This window comes from Belonocnema kinseyi, chromosome 8, assembly GCF_010883055.1.
Source record: "Belonocnema kinseyi isolate 2016_QV_RU_SX_M_011 chromosome 8, B_treatae_v1, whole genome shotgun sequence".
In the NCBI taxonomy this organism is placed as follows: Eukaryota; Metazoa; Arthropoda; class Insecta; order Hymenoptera; family Cynipidae; genus Belonocnema; species Belonocnema kinseyi.
Genome location: NC_046664.1, coordinates 35982990 through 36004533, shown reverse-complemented (window position 1 = coordinate 36004533; position 21544 = coordinate 35982990). Strand labels below are relative to the sequence as shown.

General features: G+C 26.3%; 2 protein-coding genes across 3 annotated transcripts in view; one reads left to right on the top strand and one right to left on the bottom strand.

The window, feature by feature from the left end:
• The window catches only part of LOC117178349 (apoptosis-resistant E3 ubiquitin protein ligase 1), a 132185-nt gene that overhangs the window by 48924 nt on the left and 61717 nt on the right, over window positions 1-21544 (bottom strand). The window lies entirely within an intron of this gene.
• LOC117178350 (peroxidasin-like) lies at window positions 148-8000 on the top strand. Its single transcript, XM_033369777.1, has 3 exons — window positions 148-247; window positions 3133-3614; window positions 7418-8000. The coding sequence occupies exons 1-3, from the start codon at window positions 160-162 to the stop codon at window positions 7757-7759; spliced, it is 912 nt and encodes a 303-aa protein (XP_033225668.1). The 5' UTR covers window positions 148-159; the 3' UTR covers window positions 7760-8000.

The following is a 21544-nucleotide window of genomic DNA, read 5'->3' as shown; positions in this document are numbered from 1 at the left end:
TTAGCAATTGTAGGAATACATTTTTCTTAATCATAAAAGAATTTCAACGGGAAGTTTGATTCTGATTAAGTCTTTATCTTTTTCAAACGTCCGTTTCTCTTTCCTAACACGTAATACGATAAAATATCCATTATTCATTTTAGTTTCAAATTAGTCACAATGCAGGTCTCATTATTTTTAGTGTTAATAAGTTTTAGCACTTTTATTGATTGCATCAGTGCTACCTGCACTGTATCCAGTGAAGATGGTAAGGGAAAATAATCAAAAATATTTTTATAATTTTTTCACCTAACAATTGATTCTACAACTTGCAGTACATGTACGCGCGCGCCTTAAAAATTCACTATTACACCAATTTTTTAATATTAGGTGTAACAAATTTTTGAAACAATAATTAATAATTAATAATTTCGAATTTAAAGCGATACATATATTGAATTACTTGGAATTGGAAGCGTTTCAAATTAAATAAGTTTAAATTTGGTAAAATTTTGAAAAAAAGACATTATTTTGAATGGGATCAAAAGGATTTGAGCTTTTATCATTTATAAATAAAAACGTTTAACATTGAATAATTATAAATTGAGAGGGTTTGAAATTGAATTAAAACAATTTAATACTCTTGCAAATGGGAGATTTTAGAATAAAATTTTATAAAATTATACAATTTCATTAAATAGAAGTGGGAATTGCATCATTTCTAATTCAAAGCGTTAAAAAAAGGTTCAAAAATGAAATTATGGACAAACCTTCAATAATATTTCTGAGAACATTTAAAATGATTTTTTTTCAATAATGTTGAGCTTTAAAGATTTTAGTATACGTGGAAAAAAAATCTAGATGGTTTTAAAACAACTTTTTTAAGTTTTGCGGAACATGGAAAAAATGGAATGAAAAATTTGAATAATTTCCAAAGATAACTTTAACTCTTAGAAGTATAAAATATTTATTTTAAGAGAATATTCAAAAAGATTTTAAAACATTCCAAAAGATTTAGAAAAATGTAAAAAAGAAATATGTAAGAATTTAAGGCAGTTTTTTTAATTATGAAGAATTTTTCCAACATTTTGCATAACTTTAGAAAGATATTTAGAAGTTCCTTAAAAAGTTCAAAAATAATTTAAAATTTGAAAAGGTTTCAGAAAACTTGAAACGAAATATAGAATTTTTAAGATTTAAAAATAAAATTTTGAAGTTTTTTAAAGATTTTGAAAAATTTCAAGATGATAAAAAAATGATCTTTATATTCCTGGGAACATTTTAAGAGGTTATTTATTTTTTTAAGTTCTCTCAAAAGCATATTCAAAACGATTAAAAAAATATATTTTCTTAATTTTCAAAAACCAATACGGCAGATTATATATTTGTTATTTAGTATCACAAATTATTTTCTCCTTAAAATTATAATTTGCCTAAGATTTTTTTCTTTCTCGACTACAAAATATTTTTTGGATGAAAATTCACCAATTAAAAAAGTTGTGTTCTTATTTTAAATTTGATCCTTTTTTAAAATTAAAATTGCAATAGTTTGGATTAAAGTTAAAATCTTTCTTCGGATCAAGATTCAATGATGTGGTTGAAAATTGTTTTTTTTTTGTTTTAATGAATTCTGCTGTTTCTGATTTAATGATCCCTTTAGATTAAAATTTGTTAGATAATGTAGTGGTTGAAAATTCAATTAGTTGGCTGAAAATGAACTTTTTTAAATTAATATTTTCGGGTTGAAAAATCAAACTATTTTGTAGCAAATTTATATTTTCTGCAAATATATAATCTTTTTTTTAACACAACCGCTCGAAAATTATTTTTTTTAAGTTGAGGATTCAACTCTTTTGTAGAAAATTTATCTTTTTTGGATTTGGATCAATTTGTTGAAGATTAGGTTTTTTGTCGAAATTTTGATTTCACATATCTGAAATGTTTCAAAATTTAGTTGATTTTTTTTACACATTCTCAGCAAAATGATATTTTTACAGGCTTAAAAAAATTAAAAGATAAACCAGAAAATAAATAGTTATTCAACATTATTATTTTGAATTAAAATGTATTTTCCCTCACAAACCGGGAAAATTCACGTGCGCCTAGTGCGGAATAGATAATGCTATTATTAATAAAAAACACGCGATAGACGAGAGAAAGCAAAAAAAACAAAAAAAAAACATATAAAGATGAGACAGAAGTTCACTTTCGAGATCACGTGTTACTGATTTAAGCTAACAAATATTTTATCAGAAATAGTTATCTGTCTTCGAGGAAATAATTTGTTAGCGGCCAGTCTCAATGTGACACTGACTATGAATTGAAACAGGATAGGTTGCGGATTGCAAAAAAAAAAAAAAAAATGTGATCCCGAGACGACGTGTTGTGGATTTAAGCCCGAAAAATTTATTGAATAAGTCATCCAGTTTCAAGGTAATGTCTGTGTCAGTTGACAATCTAAAAGTGAAACCGCAAATTGGAACAGACTCAGCTGCGGATTGCGATAAAAAAAGTAATCCTCAGTTTAAAAAAACTTTATTCAGAGACATTGAGTTTCTGAATGAGAATGAAAAAAGTTTTGATCTAAAAAAGTTAGCCAGTTCAGAGTAAATTAACCAAGAATTTTGAGTTTACAATGTTATAGGTTTTGAAAGTCACATTTTAAATTTTTTACCAAAATAAAAAACTTCTCAGAGATATGGAGATGCTGAATAATAATAATTGTTTGATACCAAAAAATTGATCTGTACCCAGAAAATAAAAATTCATTGTAACGGTATCAACAATAATAATTTCAAGAAATATCGATGCTGAGGAGAAAAAAATTAGTGCTAAACTCAAATCACATCAAATACTAAACTAAAATTTTAACTAGAATTAATTTTTTTATCCCTATATTAAAAAACGAGAATTTGAACAAATCCTTTTACCACAACATGTATTTGATTTTGCAGGAATTTGTTACGCAATAAATCCATTTTAGGAAAAATGTTGTTTATCTATTTCTGTACTGCCACTCTTCAAATGTGGACAAAGAGACTGAATGAATTTGAAGATTATTATATTAGTATAATAATATTATTATATTATTAATAATAATATTATACTATTATTATTACTATCATAATTAATTAATTATTTTTTCTCTTGCAGGAGTTAAAAGTTTAAAATGTCAACACACAAGCCTGGAGGAAATTGCTGAAAAAAAGCATGAAACATTCTCAAGCATATTTATCACACTTTCAAAATTGCCAAGTATCCCAGCTAATACATTCGCATCTTTTGGATCAATGGTACAATCCTTAACTCTTCAAAATTGTCAAATTTCGACATTGGACTATGATGCTTTTAACGGCTTAACGAATTTAAAGAAATTGAGCTTAGCGAATAACAATATTTCGAATGTTCCATCAGAATGGTTCAATGATATGCGTTCTTTGGAGGAGTTGAATTTGTCCTTCAACCAAATCAAATTAATCGAAGCTTCTGTCTTCAGAAAGTTACTCAATCTTCGAAATCTCATTCTGAATAATAATCAGATAAATTGTTTAATACCCGGAGATATTGAACCGATGAGAAGTCTTAACAATATTCGAATCGAAGGGAACCCCTACAATTTTATTTGTCGAGGAAAGGTAATCTTGAATTTACTTTATTTCAAAACAATTACTTATTATAGTAAGCACGGAATGTTTATAAGATTTTCAAAAATCAGATCACAAATATAAATTTTAATGATCTATTTTACTTCATCGATAAATTAAAAATATGTTTGTATCTCGAAGACTTTCAAATGATTGCAATTTGATAAAACTTCGTTGGAATCATTAAAACACATTAAAAGATTTCAAAAGAATTCAAGAAAATTCGAAAATAGGATGGTATAGTGTTCATTTATGGCCATCAGTTCATTTATTGATAAAAAAGAAATTAAAATGATAGTTTCATTTAAAAATGTGAATATAGTGATTTTATCATAAAAAATAAGTCAAAATAGGTATCGGGCGCCTACGGAAAAGTGTTTCGTAGCCTTTTAGGATGTTAATTAAGTCATTCAAAGCTCCCCCTCTTCTAAACCCCCACCCTTCTCTAATCACTTAACTTACTTCCCCATTCTTCCCTTACTATCAACCCAAATACTTCTCAACTTTCTCAACCTTCCCCTATCCACACTCCTCCTACTACTCATACCCTCATTTCCCCCTCCCCATTACTTTACCTAATTCAACAATACTTTTCTGCTCCTACTTCCCATCTCTTCCCTGCTCTTCCTCAATTCCCTTACTCTGCTCAGCCTTATTTCTATAAGACTCCTCCTTTCCTCTGCAGTCCCACGACTTTCTTCTCAGTTTCTCTCCCCACCATTCTCATTCATCCCATCCCCACGCTTTCCTTACTCTCTAACTTCGCCTCATCTTCCCCTCACTCGGCCGAACTCCTGCCTGCCCGTCAGAAAATAGTCCTTTGTACCTAATGAGGACTAAAATGCAGGATATAACTTTTTTTAAATTTAGCGCTTGGTAATTTACAATTATAATATTCGAAATCTACGAATTATAACGATTTCAACAATATATTATTTGACTTGAAGAACTGAAAATTAAAGAATAAATGTTCAAGTTTATGTGAAATTTTGTGGACAATTTTTTAGTATACGTTACTCAAATCAATTGCAGTAGCTTTAGTTTCCTAGTGTAACATTTGACTTAACATAGGTACATTCCGGAAGCTAAAATTTGGCTAGATTTGAAAAATCATTAACAAAAATGATAAATTTTGTTTATTGCTTAACCCATCGCAATGCTTAAAATTATACTTTTAATCGTTTAGGATTTTTTGTTCACGCAAAAAGTGGGAGAAACAAAATGAAAATTGTACATAATATTTCCCACTATGTATAACTTTAAGCCTGGGATAATAGGATGAATATTATGCAATTTGTTTATGAAAGTTAATTAAAAATATTCATTAGAGCAGGAATATTATTTGTAGTTATACCAGTACCTGAAAATTAAGTTACATTTATAATTTAAAAGTTCTTCAGTAGTTTGGTACCTGTAGTTTGGAAATTTAATTTTGTTTTGTGAACTTTTTTTCATGCAATGAGAATAGATAAGGAATAAACAAAATTTATGATGTTTGCTAATTTGTTACCAAATTAGGATAGGAATGAGACTATTCATATTCTTGCACTAGAAGTGCAAAATTATTTCAAGATAATGTTGAGAAATGCGATTTATGATGTTAGTTAATAAGTTCTCAAATCTGGCAAAATTTTAGCTTCGAGAATTTCCCCAAGCGAAGTAGAATATTGCACCAATAAATTCAGGGCGGCCTTTTTAATCGATGAAAAAATTCCCGGTTATTTCCCGGTTCACAAAGATTTTTAACGGTCAATAAAATAAAAACATTTCAACACTAAAGCTAAAAGTTTTTCCATTTGAAGTGATCAAAATTTTTAATTAAAATTTTTTATATTCAAATTCTCCATAATTTACGTTAGGTACTAACACTTTTCAATTAAACAAATTTAAATGAAATGATGAAAAATAGCCAAATTTAGAATTTTTAACTTCCATCAATAATATTGTTTTAAACGATTTTAAGCTTCAAATATCAAAAATTGAAAAAATTAATTTTTTTTAAACTGAACACTTCTTAAATTAGATTTTACATTATTTTAATTTGAAATAGTTTAAATATCTTTGAAAATCTTCCACATTTTATTTCCAAATTTCGGTGCAAATAGTTACAGCCTAATTTAAAACAAAATGTAGATGTATGCAGATTTAAAATAGAAAATTGAGAAGCTTTTTAAGAATTGTGAAAGGCTTTAAAAAAACAAAAACATTTTCTTGAGATTCCTACGAAAATTAAAAATGATTTTTCATTTCTAATAACTATTTTAAGAGAATATTTAAAAAGATTTCCAAAAATTGTCAAAAGAGAATCTAGAATATTTTAAAGAAATATGTTTAAATTTGTAGAATTTTCTAAAAATGCTACGAAAAAATCGATTCATTTTAAAAGATATTTATCACATTTTTCCTACAATTTTTAGAAAATTCTGGAAATTAAAAAAAAATTTCCTTGAAATATTCCAGATTCTCTTTTGACAATTGTGGAAATCTTTTTCAATCTTTTTAAATATTCTTTAAAAATAATTATTCGAAACGAAAAATAATTTTCAATTTTCCTCTGAATTTTAGGAGAATATTTTATTATTCTTTTGAAGTCTTTCAAATTTCTTAAAAAATTTTGTATTTTTTATTTTAAATCTGCAAATATCTTCGTTTAAATCATTTAAATTAATTTAAAAAATTTTCTACAAAAAATAAGTGTTCAATTGTTATTTATGCCTGGAATTCAACAATTTTACTAAAAAAATGAACATTTTTAAAAAAGAACAATAAAAATTGTAACGTTCAAAGTTTAAAAGCTCTTCGAAATTTTAACGATTCAAGGCTTTCTTTGTCAAACATGTTTACTTTTAAATATTTGGTTTCAAGTTCCTCGTCTTAAATGTATAATAAAATATTTCTAAATATTGAATAATTGTTCTTTTTCTTATTAAAAAATTTCAAATTGAATGGGTTAAAAATTGAATATTTTAGACGGAAACAATATTTTAAACTTAATAAAAGTCTTTAATTATGAATTTATTATTATGAAGCTATTTTCATGTTCAAAATAGTTTGTAAAGTTTCAATCGTTTGGTCAAATCAATTATTGTTCACTTTTTACTACTTGAAGTACAGATCCATTTTAAAAACTAATTATTTATATTTACCATCTTTATAGTAAAAATTATGTATAAAAAATTTTCAAGTTCAAACGCTTTTAATTTTCAATTGTTCAATTCTTCAAGACTGCATTTTTAAATGCTTTAAATTAAAGATGTTCGTTAAAAAGAAAAAATCTGAAAAGGAAAATTTTTCAAAGAAAATATTCTTAAATTACGCATTGCAAACTGAATGATATCAGAATTGAGAAAGATAAAAATTCAACTAATTATTTTTAAAAACGGTTAAAATCGAACGTAGACAGATTTTTCTTTTAAAAATTTATAAAATACTAAACAATCTTCTACAAGATTTCACATAAACTTGATCATTTATGCTTTAATGTTCAACTTATTAAGTCAAACAACATATCGTTGGGACATTTATAATTCGCTGATTTGGAATATCACAACTGTAAATTACAAAGTGCCAACTTTAAACAATGTTATATTCCGCATTTTAGTCCTCATTAGGTACAAAAGACTCGCACTGACCAGGCTCGGCGGCAGCAGTTCAGCCGAGTAAGGGGATGCCGCAAAGTGGGGGAACCATAGGAAGGTAGCTGGGGGTGAATTGACCATCGCCTTGGTGTGTATAAGAAAAGTTAGTTTTTCTTAGATTAATTGAATTAATAACAAAATTGTGTTGAATTACAGTTAACTCGTTGGCTGAAAGACAAAGGAGTGATATATGCGAGTGAGGAGGGTGGATTCAAATACCGAGAGGACTTCCTCGACAGTTTAATTTGGCGATGTGCCATCGACCCGGAAATTGGCTCTTCTGAGACAAAGATGAAGGAGTGCGTTCTCTTGAATTTGTACAATCAATTGCAAACGGCCTTGGTGACCTCGTGTTCTTTTCCCTCAGTTGCGGCAGAGTGCATCAATGAGAGGAGTGCACTTCTGAATTGTATACAGCAAAGTGGAAATGGGAACATCAATAATGGCGAGGCTGTTCGCAAATTGCTGCTGGCACTGAGGAGTGGCTATAAACGTTAAAACTAACAAAAACACAGCAAAACATAAAAAACAAAAAAAAAGCTATAAAACTCTCGAGAGAAACTCTCGTGATGAGCTGAATTATTAAAATACAAGTGATTCTCAAGCGAAAATGTAGAACAAATGGTAACATTCATTCTAGAAAATGAAGGAAAAGAGGCAGCAATTTTCTTTTCTGCCTTCACAAAATGTTTTAGTACGTGTTTGTGTGTTGAAAAATATATTCATTCTTAGAGCAAAATATTGAGTTGGATTTCAAATACCGTCAACATTATTGTGGAATTTTCAACCCGAAAATACGATTTTTCAACAATAAAGTTAATTTTTCAACAAAACAGTTGAATAGTCAACTGAAAAAAAAGGATTTTTTTGAAAAAAGTTCATTTTTAACAAAAGAGTTGAAGTTTTTATAAAATTATTGAATTTCTGAGCCAAAAATACGACTTTTCTACAAAACAGTTGAGTTTTCAACCCAAAAACATGAATTTTCAACTGCAATGTTAATTTTTAACCAAAGAGTTGATTTTTAAACAAAAACGTTGCATATTCAACAAAATAATTGAATACTCAACCAAATATTTAAATACTCAACTAAAAGAAAATAATTTTTAACCATACAGTTTTCAACAAAGAAGTTAATTTTTGCAACACGTTGCATTTTTAGCTTCCATTTTCAACCAAAAATAATCTTTTAACAAAAAAGTAAATTTTAACCAAACAGTTCCTTTTTCAACCAAATAGTTGAATTTCTAACAAAACAATGAACTACTCAACTAAAGCAACAAAAGTCACAAAAACCAATTTTCAAGCCAAAAATATGAATGTTACACAAAAAGGTTTTTTTTTTAAATATAATCGTTCAAGTCTCTATAAAATTGTTGAATTTCTAAGCAAAAAATACCACTTTTCTACGAAGAGTTGAATACTCATCACAAAAATATGAATTTTTAACAAAAAAGTTAATGTTTAAATAAACAGTTCATTTTTTAACCTAATAGATAAAATTTTTACCCAAAAAATATGAATTTTCGATTAAAAAAAGTTAAGTTTCAACATAACAGTTCAAGCTTCTATAAAATTGTGGAATTGTTAAGCCAAAATGGCGACTTTTCTACGTAGCAGTTGAATTTTTAGAAAAAAAAATCAATTTTCAGCCAAAAAGTTAATTTTCAACCAAATAATCAAAATTTCTAAGAAAAGAGATGAATTCTGAAACCAGAAAAAAGAATTTTCGACAATAAAATATTGAATTTGAATATAAAAGTTCAATGATCTTTTTTTAACATACCAAGAAGGCAAATCACGATGACTTTTCTAAAAAACAGTTTTATTTTTAATATAAAAAATATGATTTTTTAACAAAAAAAGTTCATTTTTAACCCAACTGTTTAATTTTTAACAAAATAATCCAGTTTGCTATCAAATTATTGAAATTTCAAGCTGCAAAGGTCAATTTTCTACGAAATAATTCAATTTTCAACCCTAAGATATGAAGTTTCGATAAATGAGTTGATTTATAAAAAACAGTTCTAGTTTCTATAAATTTTTTAAACATTTAAGCCAAAAAGTGGACTTTTCTAAAAATCAGTTGAACTTTCATGCTATAAATATGAATTTTCAACAGGAACTAAACAATTTTTAACAAAACAGTTGAATTTTCAACAAAATAGCAGAGTTTTACTACCAAGCTGTTGAAATTTCAAAATCAGAATATGCATTTTCTAAAAAACAATTTAGTTTTCAACCCTAAAATATGAATTTTCATGCCAAAAAGAATTATTTTCTACAAAATAGTGGAATATTCACCTCAAAAATATGAATTAATTTATAGTTTTATTATTAAAAAAAATATTGGTTATTTATTATAAATTGTTGTTCATTAATTCCTTTTGTTTGTGCTATTTTGAATCAAATAGTTTACTTTTAATCGAAAGGTTAAATACTTAAACAAAACTGATTAATTTGTAACTAAACAGTTAACTTTATAACAAAAAGATTACATTTTCAAAAGAAGAGTTGAATTTTGAATAGAAACGGGTGACTTCAAAAAAATCGTTGAATTACCAAACAAAATATTTAAATTTTTAACCAAAAAGTATGCATTTTCTACTAAACCATATTTTTCAGTAACTGAACAAAAACTATATTGGTGAATTTTCACGCCAAAACTACGAATTTTCTACAAAACAGTTAAATTTTTATCAGAAAAAGTTTATTTTTAATCAAATAGTTGAATTTTCTACCAAAATAGTTAAAATTAAAACAAAAAGTTAAATTTTTAAACAAAATAATTGAATTTTTAAACAAGATAATTAAATTTGTAAGAAAAATAATAACATTTTTAACCAAGAAGAATTAATTTTATACTAAAAAATATTTTTAAGTTAAGAAAGAAAAACTAAACTGTTGACTTTTCAACCCAAAAAGACGAATTTTCAACCAAACGGTTGAATTTTTAACAAAAAAATTTATTTTCGCCCAAATATAGTTGAATTGTCCAGGTTAAAAAAACGAATTTTTATTAAAAGAATTGAATTTTTAACTAACATGGATGAGTTTTTAAGGAAATTGGTGAATTTTCAAACAAAATAATTGAATTTATAATTTTCTCTGGAAAATCGTTGGATTTTCTTACTGAGTTCTATTAAGTCAGTCCGAATTTAAGTGCAAAAACGAGAAAAAGGAAAAATGGGAAGTGTCTTCAAACAGGGGGAAAAAATTCAAAAAGGTGGAAAAGAGGGGAATAAGAGAAAAAGTGTACAGTCTTCTAATACAATTTAAATTGCATTATATTTTTTTAATTGAAAAAAAATTATTAATAATAAATGGTTTTTATTTTTTATTAAAATTCATATTCAGAAATTGAGAAATCGCTATCTAATGGACGAAATAGTCGTCTACAACTGTCTCAGTGAAATGCAAAGGATGAATTTCTATTCTAATTTAGTTTTGAGAATCCACTTGGTAGAATCATTTTGGTCCTTTTGCATTTCAGCGTACTCAGGTACTTTATTTGTACAAGTGCTTAACGTCGTTTTACCCGCATTTATCCGGCCAAGTGAGTTACGTACGTCGTCTACTGCTTCAGACGAAATTTAATTAAAAATGTGCTTGAGGTGCAATTATAGATCAAGGAGAGTGCAGATTGGGTTGTAGTTGTTGATAATTTAAACAATTTTACACGGAGTCTTTAAAATAAATTCCATATTGGATTCAATATGTAACAATTTATTTATTATTTTAAACCAAATCGTTGAATTATAAAGCAAAAAAGAACCATTTTTTTAAGACGGTTGAATTTTCAACAGAAATGTTTTTTTTTTCAACCAAGAAAGATGACCATAAAAGATTAATTTTCAATCCGAACAGTCGAATTTTTAAACAAAAAAAAGATTAAAATTTACCTACAACCAGTTGGATTTTCAAGCCGAAAAAAAGAATTTTTGAGAAAAAATTCAATTTTTAACAAAATAGTTGAGTTCTGAAGCCAAAATATTAATAATATACAAAAAAGTTGAATTTTTAACCCTGGAAATGATTTTTCAAACAAAATTTCCAACAAAAAATTGTAATTCAACCAGAAAGTTTTATACAAAATTGTTCAATCCTAAAGCTCACAAGACGAATTATCTGAAAAACATTTGAATTTTCAACAAAAAATGTAAATTTTTAACAAAAAAGTTCACTTTCAAACAAATAGTTTAACTTTCTACCAAAATGTTGAATTTTCAAGCAAAAATTACTAATATTTTCAAAGACAGTGAAATTTTTAACATAAAATTGAATTTGCAATAAAAATGGTTAATTTTCAAATAGAAAAAATTACTTTCCTACTAAAAAACAGGAATCTTTAACAAAGAAGATTAATTTTATAACCAAACAGACGAATTTTAAACAAAATATATGAATTTTATACGTAGTAGTTGAATTCTTAACTTATAAAGTATAAAATTCTAGTCACAAATGGAATAGTGCAATTTTCAGATTAAAAAATTAATTTTTAACGAAAAAAAACAACCGATTTTCAACAAGAAAGTTCAATTTCAAATCAAAGAGGTAAATATTCGAATAATATGAATTGTTAATAAACTAGTTCAACTATCAAACAAGTAAATAAATTGTTACACTAAAAAAAATGTCTGGTTAAATCAACCAGAATTCTGGTTAAATATGACATTACTATTTTTTCTTGTTAGAGTAACCAGAATTCTGGTTGACTTAACCAGACATTTTTTTAAGTGTACTTAACAAAATGGCTTCCTAAACAAATAGTTAAGTTTTCAAGAAAAAAGGTGAATTTTCCAGCAAAAAGATTGACGTTTTATAAAAAAATACGCTTTTTTAAGAAAATTGTTGAAAATGAAAGCCAAAAGGTCAAATTATCTACAAACGGTTGAATTTTCGACCATAAAACAAAATTGTTTTAACAAAAAAGTTAAATTTCGGCAAAAAAGTTAAATTTTCGTAAAAATAGTTTAATTTTTAACCAAACAGTTGAATTTAAATAAAAAATATGAATTTTTAATGAGAAGTTGTGTTTCGACAATTTACAATTTACAATTTGATACCAAAAAATGAATTATCAACGAAACGTTTAATATAATTAATATTTTAATCACTAAAATAATATTGATTCTAAAAATAAAATACAGTTCAATTCAATAAAAAAAGACGAATTTTTAACACAATAGATTAATTATTCAACCAAATAGATACATTTTAAACTATAAAATATAAATTTCTAGTTTAAAATATCAATTTTCAACGAGAAATTGGATAAAAGTTACATTTTTAGTTTAAAAATTAATTCACCACTGGAAAAAAATGTCAACAACACAATTTAATTTTCAAATAAAACAATGAATCTTCCATGAAAAAAATGAATTTTTAACAAACATTTAGGGCCGACTTGCTACCAAATGCATTGTGAAAATCAGAAAAGCAATATTTTTTGGCATTTCTACTATGATTTTCGTCATTGTTTGCTGGAAGAATAAAGTTTAATAGTTTTAGCATCGAATAAGCAAAAATAAATGACAAAATAGTGTACAAATTTAAAAGTAAATGAGATTAAAGAAATTTAAAATGACGGGAAATTAAAAAAAAATTAATAAAATAATTTGTAAAACTTTTAATTTTCTTAGTATTATTTGTTTTGCTATTATTATAAACATCAGTTGTCATATTCAACAAATTCTGTAATGTTTGCGGATACGCTAATGAAGTAAATAGAAATAAAATTAATTTTTGGGGGTTTTGTTTAGAAAGTAAGTAATTAATTCCGTATTAATATGCATATAAAGTATTTTTTTAGTAAAAAAAAAACAAACGAAACCGTTTAAATTTTGCAGCAAAATGAATAAAATTAACAATATTTACATCTTTACCAATTTGTTAAATATTTTTTTTAAATTTCCCGCCATTTTAAAATTCTTTAATCTTATATATTTGCAAATCTTTACCCTATTTTTTCATTTATTTTTCCTTATTAGATGCTAAAACTATTTAACTTCATGCTTCTGCAGAAAAACGAAGAAAAGCACAGTAAAACAGAGCCACGCTTGCGAACTAATTTTCTCCGGTCAAGAGTTATCCCACATTTAGCTTTGAGTGGCACGGGGCTGGTTAACACGTAGAGTGTTAAAAGAAACTAAAATCTTTTAAATTTTCTTATTTTGAAAGTTATAGGAGCCCAAATTACATTACAAACTGCAATGCCAAATACTGGAGTTTTGAATTTGTAGGAAATGTTTCGAAAAATAATAGGTTATTTATGCCTCCTGAAAACTTAGCTAAATGAATTTAGCCTAATTCTTATAATAATGGACTTTTCTACCAGAAATATTTGGAAAAATGATTATCGAAAATAAAAAACATCTTTGTAGTTTAAAAATTCCAGGATTTAAAAAAAAATTGAATTATGTTTTTGAAAAATCCACAATTTCTTTGAAAAATTAATTTTTTTTTTTAAAGATTCCACTTTCTATTTGTCGAAAATTCAGCTATTGGTTAAAAGTTGAACTATTTCGAACTATAAATATTTAAAAGAGAGACTATCGACTTAAACTCGTATTTTTTATTTGAAATTAGTTTTTTTTTAACTAAAAATTCACCTGTTCCATTTTTGAATAAAAATGGATTATTTTGAAATAAAAATTTAACAATTATCCTTTGAAATTTAAAACTTTAACAATTTGGTTGAAACTTGTATGTTTTTCTTGAAATCAACTATGTTTTATTTGAACTTAAAATTTTTGTTGTTGAAATATCAACTATTACATTTTCTGATCAGAATGTATCTTTTATGTTTGAATTCGACCCACTTTTATTTAAAATTGAAATCTTATTTGTTTTAAATATCAACTATAACATTTTTGCTGCGAGTGTTCTTCATTTATTTATTTTGTGTGGAAAATTAATTTAATAAAAATTTAACTGTTCCATTTTTGGTTAAATATTTTTCATTTAAAAATTTAACTACTTGGTTGAAAAGTTATCTCTCTAATTTAAAACTTCCACTATTTTGTTAAGAAATGAATTATTTTGTTTGAAATTCAACTATTTCGTTATTTACGTCATCTTTTTTTTGGTCGAAAATTTTAATGGTTCGTTGAACGTTCGTCTTTCAATAAAAATATTCGTCCTTGTCGATTGCACATTAAATCGTCTTCTAAAAAATACGTCTTCTGCTTCAAGATTTAAGTGTTTGGTTTAAAAGGCAACTGTTTTTGATTGAAGATTAAAATTAGTCGAAAAAATACAATTTTGAAATTTTTTTAACGATATCGTTGTGAAGACTTCTCACAGATTTATTTAAACACATTACAACCTTTCAAACTTCTCTTTTAAAATTTTCTATGCGACTTTTCCGATATACATTTTCACTTTTTTAAAATGAAATAATCGATTTTATTCTTCCTGATTTAGATTCTTTATACGAATTTTTTCACTTCAGTTTTGAAATTTTTTCATGCGGAAATACCGTAGTTAAACTTTTGTCTGAACTAAAACATAAATTAATAGTTTCTGATTAAAAGTCATAATGCGATTTATGAAGAGAAATACCGAAATGCAGAAATACAGAAGTGCAGAAATCTCGGCCTGGCCCCGATCGGGGCCAGACCAGTCCAGGTCGGGCTCTGATCGGGAATCCTGGTCAGGGCCAGGCCGCAAATGAAACACGCCCAGATCGGGGCCAGGTCTGGACACCCGATTGGTGCCCCATCGGTGCCCGATTGGTACACGATAAGTCTGATTATAATCCATTCATGAATTTCACAAATGGAAATTTAATATAAGTAAACTCGAAAGTATCGAATGGTCCTCTCCTTTCGAAGGCTACCTTAATATTTTGAATTTACAATTAAGTTCTTTTACGTTAAAATTAAAGTTTTACAGGCACGAATACTACAGGCACGAAAAGAAAAAATTTCAGAATACAAAATTTAATTATACTTTTGAAAAACGTAAAATTATTGTGGATGGTATCAGTTTCGAGGAAAATTTGTTTTTATGAAACAAATGGATGATAACCAGAAACATTATAAATAAAAATTTTAATTTCTTGAAAAAAAAATGTTATCTATAAAACTTTTCAACAAATTAGAAATAGTTTTTTCGCAAAAAGATTCCCTACAACTTGACATTTTCGAATGCTTCCAAAGAAAATCAACGGGAAATAACCTATGATTTACGATTTATTAACATTTTACTGTAAATAAATTCAATTCTTTATCAATTGCATTACTTCTTAAAAAATTCGAGAAGGTGGTTGTAGATAATTTTATCGCCAAAAAATTGCGCTATCATTTATTCGATCGTTTTATTTTTTTTAATCGGTTAAGGTGAAATATAGACCAAACAACTTTTAAACAAAAATGAAAATTTTTTAATTAAATATTTCTGGTTATTTTAAATATTATTTACAGAATATGCATTTAATTAACTTTTATTACTATTAATTAATTTCGACCTAATGGACGTTTTTATAAGTTGAAATGTCATTGTTTATAATGAAAAAAAAACTTCGTTTATCATTTTAAACTTCGCGCGAAACCAATTAGATGTCGAATGCGACACATGCGCAGTTTAGTAACTAGCTCTTGCTGGAATGTTGTGAAAATTTGTCCTTAATGTATTTCTGTAATAAATTTATTATTATTACAGAATCAAAGTTTCAATAACAAAATCGATTGTATCACATATTTTACTCTTATAATTTAGAAACATTACAATGTTGTGCATACTGCAATTCATTTCTTGTCAATAGATTTGATAATTCGAACTCTACATTAAATAGAAAAACCTTGAGTTCTTTAATAATAATTGAAAATAAAAAAACTTCATCAATTTCATCATATAATATTTGACTCATCTAATGGTAAATATACTAATTTTACCTAAAACAATTCAATTAATTATTAATTTATTTGAGGTTAGGTTTCAATTTGCCCGCAGAGTGTAATTGCTTACTCTCATCTTCCTCGTACAGGTTTCGAGGTCTACTGACTGGTGTTTGGTGCCACCGAACACGTGGCTTACTCGCCTTATGCATTTTTAATCATTGCTAGAATACTATAAACGATTAGTATGTATACAAATTTCACTGCACTACCGGAACAAGTCTAGCAGCACTAGTTCTGCGAGAGCATGAAGATGGCGTTTCAGTAGGAAATCGGTCTGGCCCGGCCAGGCCCAGGTATGGGCCACAGAGTTCTACCGGTCAGGACCAGATCGGGAAATCTGATCGGGGCCAGATCGGTATTGAGTTTGAAATCGGGCAATTTCTGCACGAGTGATTGCAGAGTGAATTTAAAAGCGATTGCAATAGCCATCCTACAATGATTGCTCAGGAATTAAAAAGTTTTATTTTGGGTTTCTCATTATGTGTCTAAAATTGCAGAAAGAAAATAATTATTCACAGAGTAAATAAAACTGATTTAAAAATTAATTTTTCGAGAACTTTTGAGAAACTCACAAATACTAATATCTTATTCACATAATGTGCCCAAATGTGATAAAAGAAAAAATATTCAACAATCCTTCGATTATTTTGCAATTTTTGACAACATTTTAAAAGCAGTGTCAGAAAGCTTTTTAAGTTCTGTGCTAAATGAGCCCCATTTAAAGTATTCTCTATTTTTGCCAATTTTCAAGACTCAAATTTAACTCGAGAGAAAATCTAAGAAAATAATAGTAAAACTTTGGAATTATTAAATTCCAAGCAAAATAAGCCATATTTAAAGTATTTTAATTATTAAATAATGAGTAATTACGTGAGATAGACCGATCTAATTTCTGACGCGTGCACAAGACAAAAAAGATCAATAAAATTTTTTAAAGTTTCTTGCCGTCACTTAATAGAGGATATTTCAAGGTGTATTTTCAGTGAATTTAGACGTTTTACCAATTTTTTTCTGAATTTTGACAGGACCTGAAATTAGACCGGTCCTTCTCAGTCATTAACTCAGTCTTCATTTATGAAAAAAACACTTTAAATATAGCTCACTTGACGCAGAATTTAATAATCCTACTAACGCTTTTTTTTAGAAATTATTTTATCTTATTTTCCTCCGAAGGTATTCTGCGATAAATGAGTGCATTTTTAATCACTAGTTCTCAATCCCACCGCTGCCACCAATTTTTGTCTTGCGCCAATCTCCAAATTTGTTATGTTAATTCGAGAACCATTGAAGAGTTTTACAGTTTCTTGGGCTCATCTTAAAGTGGAGAAATTTTAGGGATCATTTTGCGCAACTTTTAAATTTTAAAGCACTTTAAATTGGAGCATTAAAATTGGCATAATTCAGAAATTAGATCAGTCTTTCTCACTAACTAACTAAGTCTCTATTTATCAAAAATAATTCAAATAGAGCTCCTTTGACGCAGAGTTTAATAAGCTTTATAACAGTTTATAAGAGATTATTCCACTTTGCTTTATTCCGAAAATATCCTGCGAGAAGTTAGTGCATGTCTTTAATTGTTATTGTTTTGAGTGTTTTCATACTGCTGTACGGTAATTTATCTATTTTTTTAAAAACTTGATTGATTTATTTGTAACTCCACACATGTAATAAGAGATCTAGAATAAGAGTTTTCAGTCATTTTATCTTCATTTGGCTTAGAATTTAAAAGTGCTTTGCCTTTTATTATGTGCTTTAAGATTTTTTTTTAAATTTCTTTGTCTATAAATTAGTAATAAAACTCACCAGAAGAGGCACTTCCGCTTGGTCGTAACGACATGCCGATGGAGGATATTTCGTCGGCGAAGAAATCTTTATCCCGACGTCCATCTCGACTTCTCGATTTTTTGTTCGGCATAATTTAAGACACACGATTCAATGACTATACCACATTGTTATTCAATCTTCGACAATCACGAGTCTGCCATTATCGAGTTCATGGTGAATTGTGAGAAAAACTTATTGTTTCGATTATAACGATCTCTATAAAGAAGATTGATACATAATGTTTAAAGCCTTCTGAGAAAAATAAAATATCGATCCATTTCATTGATTCACTTGAATTTTATGAGAGGCAATTTTTTTCTTTCTTGAAAAAATTAAAATGAAAAATTCCATAAATACTTTTTTGATGAAAAATCTAAGTAATGTTATTTATAAAAATTACAGTTTCTCATTCTGGTTGCCTAATTAAGAAATTAAAAAATATACTTTAGTTTAACGTACTACAACACACACACACACACAAAATTATTAATCAAAAATAAATATTAAAATAGATACATCGGTTTTCATAATTGTATTTTAATTTTAGTTTCATTCATTCATTTAAATAAAAGATTTTATTCTGTTGGGAATTAAAACAAAAAACATATAACAAATGAATTTATAATTTTATATCGTAATAAGATATGTACTTAAAAGGCATTCTAGAATTCTGAGGATTACTGATCTCTTTAATTTTAGACATGAATTCATTCTAAAGATGTTTACAATTAAAAATTCGCTAATATGTTTCGTTTTTATTGTTTATAGTTTAAAATCATGAATCTTTTTAAATCTTTTTGAAATATGTCTATTCTCAAGATTTGAAATTGAAGGTCCTTCCATTTTTAACGTGTATAATTCAAAATGATGTAGTTTTTAATGTTTTTTAAATAGTTCAATTTTGAAAATTCACAATTAAAAACTCTACAATTTTTCAAATGTCTAAACAAAACATTTTAAATGTTGATGATTTCTAAGATCGAAATTCAACTTTTTGATTCTAAACCTTCCAAACTGAAAAAATTTCGAATGTAAATCATAAAAAATTAGTTTTTTCTTGTAAAATTTATTTTTAAAAACTTAAAACTTGCATCATTTTTAATTGTAAGTTGTCAAAATTGAACACTCTTAAATTTTTAAAACAAAGGGTTACGAATTATTCTTTTTTTCAAGATTTATATTTTAAACGTATGTAATTTAAAAATGAATGAATTTATCATTCAAAACTCGTCTTTTTAAAGATTTATAAATAAAAATGCTTAAATTTGGATGATTTTGGAAAACGACATTTAATTTTCCATATATAAATCTTCCGAATTGCAAAAATTTAGACTTTTAAGCACCAAACATTAATTGAAAAACTTAAAACTTGATTGATTTTTAACTTCTATTTTTTAAAATAGAAAATCTTCAATTTGAAAGATTTACAATTTAAGTTTCTCAAATTTTGAGGATATACAATTGCTGATTCTTGAACTTTATGAAAAAAAGTTCTTAAATTCTGATGATTTTGGAAATTCAGTTAATTTTTCAATTATTAATCTTCCAAATTGAATAAATTTCTAATGTAATCTATCAAAAAAGCAGAATTTTTAATTGTGAAACTAAAAAATTGGATAATTTTTAATTGCACATTTTTTAATTAAAAACTTGAATTTTGATGATTTGCAATTTAAAGTTCTACAATTTTGAAAAGTTACAACTGAAAAATCTTCAATTTTAATGATTTGCAATACAAAGTTCTACAACCTAAGAAGTTCTTCAATTTAAAAAATGTATCAATAAAAATGCATAAATTTCGATGGTTTTGAAAATCAAATGTCAAGATCTCAATTCTCAATCTTCTAAATTAGAGAATTTGTAATTACACAATTTCAAACTTGCACACAAGATTTTAATTATTCTTAGTTCAAGATACAAACAGTTAACAATTAAAAATTCTTTAATTTTCAATATTTTCTATGAAGGATTCTCCAATATTTAATGTGTGAGATAGAAAATTATACAATTTTGAATGCACTTTTTGAAATAGTTCTATTTGGGATCTTTACAATTGAAATGTATACAATTTTATAGATTTTCAATTGCAAAATCTGCAATTGTGAACCGTAAAAATATTACTCATTTCACGAAGGAACTTTGGATGTAATTACTTAAATTTTTAAGGGACTTCCCCAACACTAAATATAAATTTAAATGATACTAAAGAAAATTGATCAAATTCTGAAGAAAGAGGTGAATTTTATAAAAAAAAAAGTTTAAAAAAATATTTTAATTTTCAACTTTAAAATATGATTTTTCAACAAACATGTAATAGTTGATATTTCAGCAAAACAGAGTTTAAATTAAAATTAAACAACATTTGGATTTATACAACAAAAATTATTTTTCTACAAAATACTTGCATTTTAACTAAAACAGATTAATTTTCAAACCAAACAGTTACATTTTGTAACCTACAACATTTATTTCCTACAAAAATAGACCAAATTTAAACGAAGGACATACAAAGATATACATCTCTATCAGAACAGATTTATTTTCAACCAGACAGTTGCATGAAAAAAATAAACCTAAATTATGAATCTTCAACAAAAAAATAAACTTTTAAGAAATTAGTTCAAACTTAAATCAAGGAATCGAAAGGACGATTTTTTAACAAAATATTTCAATTTTTAATTTAAAAAGATAACCAAAAATGAATTAGTTACATTTGTAGTCAAAAAATAAAAGCTTTCATAAAAAACACTATATTTATATCAGTTAAGATAATAAAATAGACTAATATGAAACAAATAGTTAAATTCACAGCCAAACTGATAAATTTCGAGAAAGGAGATTAATTTCCTATTCAGAAGACGAATAATGAACAAAGTTTTTGCATTTTATAAAATGAAGTTTAATTTTCTACTCGACACTGTATTTTCAACAAAAAAGATAATATTCTACAAGTAGTTTATTTCTGAAAGAATATTTGAATTTTTAATCAAGCCGTTGCATTTTATACCAATCAGTTGCATTTATTTCCAACAAAGATTGTATCTATGAAGATATTCATTTTCAAACAAAAAATACGCATTTTCTACAAAATCATTTCATTTTTAACAAAAAAAGTTCATTTTAAGTATCTAGGTTAATTCTCTACTAAATTGTTAAATGATCAAGCCAAAAAGAGAAATTTTCTACAAGGAACTTGAATTTTTAAAACGGAAAAAAAACGAAAAGGTGAATTCTCGGTTTCAATCAAAAACTATTCAACCAAAGAATACTAAGTTTTAGCAAAATAGTTAAATCCTCAACAAAAATAAAGAAATTTTCAAACAGAACAGATGAATTTCCCATTAAAATTATTAATAAATAGGAGAATCTTAACAAAGACCAAAATTTAAACGAAAAATCAAGAAAAAAGGAAAATTTCTTGGAAACAGGAAAAAGAACAGTTATTCTTAAAGAAAGAGGAAAAGAGGGGAATATTTGAAATAGTGTGAAGTTTGAAATATGAAAGTGATTTTCAAACTTATTAAGTTATTATTGATTTGTACCGTTGCATGGGTCA